We start from the raw sequence: 7,981 nt of genomic DNA, 5'->3' as shown, positions 1-7,981 counted from the left end.
TCGATTTCCTCTCTTTAAGATTGGTGTAGGAATAGGGCTAGTTGATATAGCCATACTGATAAGGTAGATAAGGGGGTACCCAGATGACTCTAGGTACCCTAAGAGTTGATACGAGCCACCCGAGAATGATAGCTCTTTTTCCTCCATTGTGGTTCCAATAGTACTTCCACGTGAGAAATGCCACTTTTGCTCTTCTTCGAATTCTTCCACGAACAACAGCCGGCTCTTACCTCTCAAATTCAGTTCTTTTTTTCAATGTCTCTTCATCACTAAAGCTGCCATGCTTTTCAGACATAATTTGCATCACTAAAGCCGACATGCTTTTCAGACAGAGATGAAGAAATAAAAGCAAATAATGAGAAATAATCCGCCTCCAACAGCGGTTGCACCTTTTTGTATTTTAAGCGACTTTTCTTCTTCTTTTGTTCCAAATGACTCCAAAGTACCTAAACACTCAAAAACAAACATAAGATACATAATTTATAAGAAAACTTAGCAAAGAAAGTATAAACAATAGATAGATATTAAGGTGTTTTAGACACCTATCACTTCCTGCCCATTTCCTTTGGGATAGTATGGGGTAAATGTTTTGTTCTTGACGTGGAAAGCCTCCATTAAGTCTTTGACATCGCTATTGACGAAAGGCGAGCCGTTGTCAGTTATGATGCACATAGGTATTCCAAAACGCGTGATAATGTACTCTTTGATGAATGTAACAGTGGTGGTGTCGGTGGTGATTCGGAGTGGGATAGCTTCGACCCATTTCGTAAAACACTCAGTCGCAGTTACGATGTACTCGTGCTGTTTGAAAGATTTTAGTGTGATGGGCCCAATGATGTCTAGTCCCCATGTATGGTAAGGACATGGTGTGGCAACGCTATGCAACATAGTGTGAGGAGAGTGGATCAGGTTACCGTCTATTTGGCATCGTTCGCATTTTTGCATATACTCAGCCGCGTTACTCTCCATGGTAGGCAGTAGTATCCTGCGCCATAGATCTGTGAGAACAATCTTGCTTTACCGTGATGCTCTCCATCATGCGTCAGCTCCATCACCCGAATGGCTTCGCTCTTGTTCAAACAAGTCAGCGACTGGTGTCCGAAGCTTCGAAGAAACAATTGCTTGTCAACAACAAAGTATCGTCCCGACTTCTTAATCAATCCGAGGGTCGCCTTCTAGTCACTTGGTAAGGTCCAACTTGTGAGGTAACCGATGTAGGGTTGCCTCCAATCTTCCTCGTCTTCTTCAGCAACACAGACTTCCGCCTCTTGGGGGATCCTTGACAGATGATACAAGCATCTTATAAATTCTTTACTTGGACTGCCATGTCTGGCCAGAAGAAACCTTCACACTGGATCCGTCGATGTGGCACTATAAACGCAGGATGGCCGCATACACGATGGTGTATCTCTTCTAGTTTTTCCTTGCCCTCGAGGGGTCCAAGGAATTTGCACAATCCGGCTCCTGCTGTGACATAATATGGATTTCTGTCGAGTATAGTATCCGACTTTAGCGTTTTCCATGGAAGTTTTCTTTCTTCGGGTGGTCGCCTTAGATCTGCCATGATCACCTGGCACCAATCGAGTTCTTCCATTACCAAACTTTCCTCTAACACTGATGGTGAAGTTTTTCTTATTATAGTAATCGATTCTTCCACCTTGTTTGTTTGCAGCTGACTCATCTGAGTCATCTGGATCTGAGTCGTCTGGATCTGAGTGAAATTACCTGACTCATCTGGATCTGACTCACTAAGGTCTGAGTCAGAAAATATGTTTGTTTTGTGAGTCAGACCTGACTCAGCTGACTGGATTTTTTTGGACAGAAAATGCCCTTGTGCACATTTCAAACCATAACATTTATCACTACTGAAACATCACAAATTGTTCCATTCCAGTCTAAACAACTTCCCTTTTTTGATGGAATTAAACATATTAAACATCATAAAACAATAAAATCTAAAGATTAAAGTCCTACAAACATAAAAGAAGAAACAAAATCTAAAGGAGACTAGATATCTCATCACGTAAGTTGTTCATATATATCTGTTCTTGTCGTCCAAATAGACGAGGTGCATTTTCTTCCGTTTCCGCTTCCACTTCGACTTCCACCTGTGTCTCATTCATATCAAATGTCTCATTCTCATATTCTTTAAATAGCCAATCATCCAATGCATTACGACGTAGAAAGTTATGTATTGACATGCAAGCAATAACGATATCTCTTTGAGTCTCAAATGAGTAAGAAGGCATTTTACTTAAGACGGGAAATCTTACTTTCAATACCCCGAATGCTCTCTCAATCACATTCCTCAATCGAGCATGGGCTTGATTAAACTTCTCCTCTTTTGCCGTTGGAGGAACTCTTCGGTAATCACCTATCCAATACCTTATGTTGCGATACGGACACATAAACCCTTGTGTATGAGAGTACGCAGCATCACATAGATAGTATTTGTCTGCAAATTTTCAACAAAAACATTATGAAGTCATGCTGATGAAACTGCAGCAAGATGTAACATATATGCTAGTCCAAACTCTAATCACATCCTCATCTGACAAAGAAATCGGGCGCCTCTCTGCTATTAAGGAGGGTAGGCACAGAGCTAATCACTACTATGACTACTGTCTCACGCTTTAATATGTTACCTTAATAAAATAATTAGGTGTAAACTAAGAACCTACTGATGACCATAAGTTACTACAGTGATTAACACGAGGGACCGTCAAAAACTTAAAAAAAAAAAAGAAAAGAGAAAAATAGAAGAAGATGAAGAAGCAAATGCTGGATTCATACGGGAGATCTCACATACAGTATATATAGCTTTTGGCGCAAGTGGGGCTAACTGAGGACAAGTCATAAGGCATGAGACGCGAGGACGCCAGCATGACAGAAAGTTTAGGCGAGCAAAAACAGAGTAGAGCATATATATCCTAATTCCTAAGTAGAGTTCGGTATATAAGAACGCAGTGCACAAGAATCTAAATAAAATTGAGTAAAGAAAACAAACCCAATGCAGAAAAATGGGACTTAAAATAGAGATATTACCTGGTGGAGGTAAAGGAAACTTGAAATATGGATCACGCACTGCCTCGGTCAACACTCTCGAGTCATGAGCAGTGCCTTCCCATCCAACCACTACATACAAAAAGTACATATCCCAATCACATATCGCAAGCACGTTTTGGGTACATTCTCCTCTTCCCCTTCCTCTATACGGTATTTGCTTCTCGACTGGAATGCTCGCACTAATTAGAGTGCCATCCCATGCACCAACAGCACCTTTAAAAGCACCTTCTCTGAGACGTTTATGCCTTTTAGTTATAGCTGGCTTGTCAAATACATTAGACGGAGGAACTAAAACTTCAGCAGACCAAATCTTCATAGCAGCCAACACTTCATGAAAATACTTACTAACCGTTTCACCCGAATGTTGAAAGTGATACAAAATTACACGATTCCTACAGTTGTGCCCAATTGTATATAAGAACATTGCCATCTTCTCCTCTACTTCTATATATTTACTATCCTCTAAAAGTCCTTTGGCTCGGAACTCATTGCATAATAGGGTAAAAGGAACCTTACTCATTCTCAATAGGTTGTACATATTCCTCGGATTTCCATCTAACAGGTCTTGGGTGAAAGCCTTTCCCGTTAAAATTGACTTCTTGTACTTTGGGCGTACACGCCGTTTAGCCTTCTTAAGTTTCTTCACTAACAAGCATAAAACTACTAGTTGAGATAATAGCGTTTTCATTTTCCTGAAAAGACCAAGTAGATGAAAGAAAATCAATTTCAATACAATATTTAGTAGGGATTTATATGGAAAGAGTTCTGTTAATTAGACTTGGAATTTAGAGGTAAGAAAGTCATAATCTCATATGCTAATGCAAAATCATCCACATCTAAACACTTAGGGTCACAAGATGAAATTCTAGGATCCCGCCAGAGTTGATTGAGGCTATTCCTTCTGCTCAGGTGGAACTTGGGGTCAGGTTTAGCTCTCAGGATGAGGTCATAACCCACACGTCTTATCACGCTGAACAATGATGTGAATGTGATCATGAAACAAATTCAAACCAGCTCAAGCAACCAACTCCCAGTTTACAGGGGGCTGTTTTTCATGTAACAATACTTTGATGGTTTAGGTATCCGATATTTCAACTCAAAAATAATTATTCATTCATTCACAAACCTATATAAGAAAATGAGTACTTGCCTGTATTTAAGTTCTCCCCTTCTCTAAACCCTCTTCCTTGTAGCCTTTCAATCTGCAATGAAATGAAAGAAAAAGGTTAAAAGCATAAATAAGAAAATAACCAGCAAGCAATTCAATGTAACCAATAAGAAAATACGTATTCATTCATTCAACATTCACTCATTAAGCACAAATAAGCACAAATAATACTGATTCATCCATTAACTTCAATAAATACTCATTCAACATTCAACATAAAATAAAAATCGAGTACGTAAGTAACAAACACGAATGTTTTGCAACCCTAACATCTCTAACTATTTCCTAATTTCTCAACATCTCAGTGGATGAGTATTCAAGATTTCTCAACGTTCTTTTAAAAGTTTGTGTACAAAGGCAACACGACGCTCATCGTTTTTCAAACTGACAAACAATTTCTGCCAACCAGGCATCTCTGAAGCTTTTAGAGTTATGCTCAAATACTCATCCATTGTGATGCAATCAGTCTCAAGTAAATTATCCAAAGCTTTCATGAATTCGGCTGCGCTATCCTTTTCTAGAGCAAGTTTCTTATGTTGAAGATGAGTCCCATCGATGTTACAATAGAACAAACTTTCTCAGTTAATAGATCACTTGATTCTTCCTCCATTTCCTTCTTCCTTTTCCTGCCACTCCCCTTTGCATTGAGACTAGAATCAACCTCGTTGTCATCCTCATGATTTTTTTCTTTTCCATGACTTGTACGAGATTCAGATCCATTATTTGAAACCCATGCAGTTATAGAAGTTCCAGCTGAACAAGGCGGTTCCACTCTTCCAGGCGTATCTCTATTAGCTCCAGTGGAGAATTTCCCATCAAATAAATTCTGCAACTTCTCTGCATCTTCCAGCCCCTTGTTCTTGAATTGACTAGCGTTTTTGATTGTCTGCATCAATTAGAAAGTAAAAATTAATAAATATGTTCAGCTGTTTATACAATCAAAGTTATAATTAGATGCACCAAACAGAACATTACGGTTCATTAAGGTTATGGAAACATTTAACAAGGACTTTTGGTTTTGTATTGAGGTTAGATTATGATTATGATCTTGTGAACAATCCTGCATTCCAGCTTAAAGGGCTCAACATTCTTTCTCTTTCTTGAAGTTTAGGATCTTGTGTGTACATCTATCCAGCTACTACACTACCGTATAGACATATGGTGAACATAATATATAGAAACTTGTTTCATAAAATGGTGAACATATAATAGAAAATCTAAAGAAACTAAGAGCAAATAGTGAAGAAAGACATTGTTGACCCAAGTCCTAAAATACCTCTCAAGCGGGTATAATTGCTTTCCACGACCAAACTGTAGCAAAATCATAAATTAACAGATCACGTAGGTTGACCAAAAGTTGTCTTAACTGGCTTAACCTGGACAGCTAGATGTCATTACATTCACATGCTTATATATCTGATATAAATATCACACCTGTTCAAAGATCTTACATTATAGCGCAGTCTGTGTTTCTCAGCTCATTGTACAAATAAAAGAACAAATGACCATATTAAACTGTCACAAGATAAGAAAATCACCATATTACCAATGTAATACAGTAGTACCAAAGTCATCTGAATCGACCAACAATGACCATACTATATAGCTCACCTCATATTTCATTGGAAGCTGTCTATGATTCTAGTTAGGAAGTGTTTCCGGTCAGTTTAAACCTTAATTATCAGCTGAAATGACTATGGAATTAGAAAAACATGGTCAAACATGGGTACACGAATTTACCTCATCGTTAGTCACCAAGAATGAGATCTTAAAAAATACAGAGAAGGCACTACAATAGGAAACACTGATTTTGGATCACGTTGATGAATATAGGTGATACAAAGCATAAAGAAACCCATCTATGAGTTCAGATAAACCAACTATGAACTAATTAGAACATTAAAAAATAAAAGATGAAAAAATAACAATTAAAATGATCTGAAATCAATTATCACCATGATAATTAGTGACCGTAAGACACTGCAATCACCATTCTAATTTATAGACCATGATCGACATAAAGTACATAAAACACACATGAACAGGTAAATTCGTAAGACACGTTAAATATTCAAGAATTTTCATCATCACACAATTGGAAACAACAATGTCAATTACCATTATTAGAAGCATAAATTTAATTCAATCATAAAGTCCAAACAAAACTGAAATAGTCTCTTACCTTGTCTAATTCAACCCATTGCTCTTCGCTCCAATCAAATGTGTTCGTCTCCGCGTTATACCCATGTCCGGTTCTAGCTAAGAGACGGGACCAAGTGACATATTGGGTTCGCAAGTAATCCCAGTGGTTTCTCAACTTTTTTTGTGTGATGGTGCAGTCATACTTCTCAGAAAAGAACTTGCACAAATTTCCCCACGAAGTTTGCTTCAAAGAAGTTCCAGAAAATCCATACTCAGTAGCTTGTGCCAAACACTGTTCAATAAATAGCCCTCTAAATTCTGGGACGCTCCTAAAAGTTATCTTATTTGCTTTCTCATCTTCCTTTTCTCCATAGAGAACTAGAATAAAGTAAAACAAATACAAGACGTGGGTAATTTGAAACAAAAAGAGTGTGCTAACTTTTGACAATATTGACATGCAGTTTACAGAAAATATTGACATGACGTGGATTTGCTCTGTATTTTCAGTCTGCGTATTCGCTGCTCCTCTCATGATTATGGTATAAACTATAATTACAGAAAATATTGACATGCAGTTTACAGCCCTGTCAGATTAAAAATTTTCACAAGCTCAAATGGTTTTTGCTGATTAGTTTTGTTTGGGTTTTAACTGAAGATGGTTCTTACTAATTGTAATCAAATATATTTCCTATAAGGCTAGGAGCCTAGGACTAAAGTAAGTCACAAAATGCACAATAAACATAGCAATGAAAGATTCAGAAAGATTTAGAAAGTACTTATAATTTCAATAAGGGTTGTTATCATTACAGTTACCTAGAGATTTCTTAACTGTAAAAAGGAAAAACAAAATGAAATCCCTAGTTGTATGGTCTAGTATCCTAGCTATAAACAGGAAAGACCCATGTTCTATCATAATCAATTGTATAACTGCCCTCATTGTTGTTGTCCATGAAATCACAAGTGCCTGAAGGCCCAATTATGGCTATGATAAAACTCTGAAGCGTCACCTAGAACAAACCCAATTCATCGCTGTTTTGAAACCCCAGAAAGAAAACCCAAATGTAGAAATCGAACAAAAATAATTTGATACCCTAAATCTCACAAACCCGAAATCGAAAAATTTGGACCCAAATCATAAAATCAGAACAAAATGATGACCTTATTACCTGATTATCAGATCGATGCTTCTGAATCTCACAGATGACCTAAAAACCCAGATTGATGCTTTCAGCTGCAATATAAATTCAAAATGAAATCCATAGCAAACATATTCTAAAACAAAGATATACACAGAACAAAGAACAATTGATTATAATCTAAACCTATTACCTGGTTGGATTTCTTCAGAACAGAAACTCTTCTTCAGAGCAGATCGAGAAGACATGAAAGAGAGAGAGAGTAAAAAACATAAAACCTTCTAAAAGAAGCTTTTAAATGATTTGAAAGAGATGGAAAGATGAGACGAGAGTGATGATTGAGATAGAAATTACTCGATTTGTTGAGAGAGGTGAAGAAGATATCAGTTGAGAATAGATCTAGGGTTTGCCTCCTCATCACCCATCTCTGCTTCCGACGGAATGAACGAAGAAAATGAGAAAGGAAATG

The 7,981-nt window shown here is 37.5% G+C and overlaps 1 protein-coding gene and 1 long non-coding RNA gene across 2 annotated transcripts; both read right to left on the bottom strand.

Moving 5' to 3' along the window:
* Positions 1 to 1,997: 1,997 nt before the first annotated feature.
* Positions 1,998 to 4,728, bottom strand: LOC113305790. The gene is made up of 4 exons (XM_026554791.1): positions 4,588 to 4,728; positions 4,213 to 4,268; positions 3,046 to 3,758; positions 1,998 to 2,455 (listed from the first exon to the last, which is right to left on the bottom strand). The coding sequence occupies exons 1-4, from the start codon at positions 4,726 to 4,728 to the stop codon at positions 1,998 to 2,000; spliced, it is 1,368 nt and encodes a 455-aa protein (XP_026410576.1).
* Positions 4,729 to 7,542: 2,814 nt separating this feature from the next.
* Positions 7,543 to 7,981, bottom strand: LOC113301661. The gene is made up of 2 exons (XR_003336418.1): positions 7,706 to 7,981; positions 7,543 to 7,607 (listed from the first exon to the last, which is right to left on the bottom strand). It is a non-coding gene; the product is annotated as an uncharacterized LOC113301661 (long non-coding RNA).

The sequence above is a fragment of the Papaver somniferum genome, chromosome 8 (assembly GCF_003573695.1).
Source record: "Papaver somniferum cultivar HN1 chromosome 8, ASM357369v1, whole genome shotgun sequence".
Taxonomy (NCBI): Eukaryota; Viridiplantae; Streptophyta; class Magnoliopsida; order Ranunculales; family Papaveraceae; genus Papaver; species Papaver somniferum.
The sequence above is the reverse complement of the archived record's forward strand: the minus strand, read 5'-3'. Positions and strand labels throughout refer to the sequence as shown.

Excerpts from the sequence above, each read along its gene's own strand:
- LOC113305790 (XM_026554791.1), bottom strand. The coding sequence starts at position 4,728 with ATGAAAGCTTTGGATAATTTACTTGAGACTGATTGCATCACAATGGAT. Across the intron at positions 4,269-4,587 it reads ATGAGCGTCGTGTTGCCTTT|ATTGAAAGGCTACAAGGAAG; the intron begins GTACACAAACTT and ends ATTTCATTGCAG. Across the intron at positions 2,456-3,045 it reads GTTTCCTTTACCTCCACCAG|ACAAATACTATCTATGTGAT; the intron begins GTAATATCTCTA and ends GAAAATTTGCAG.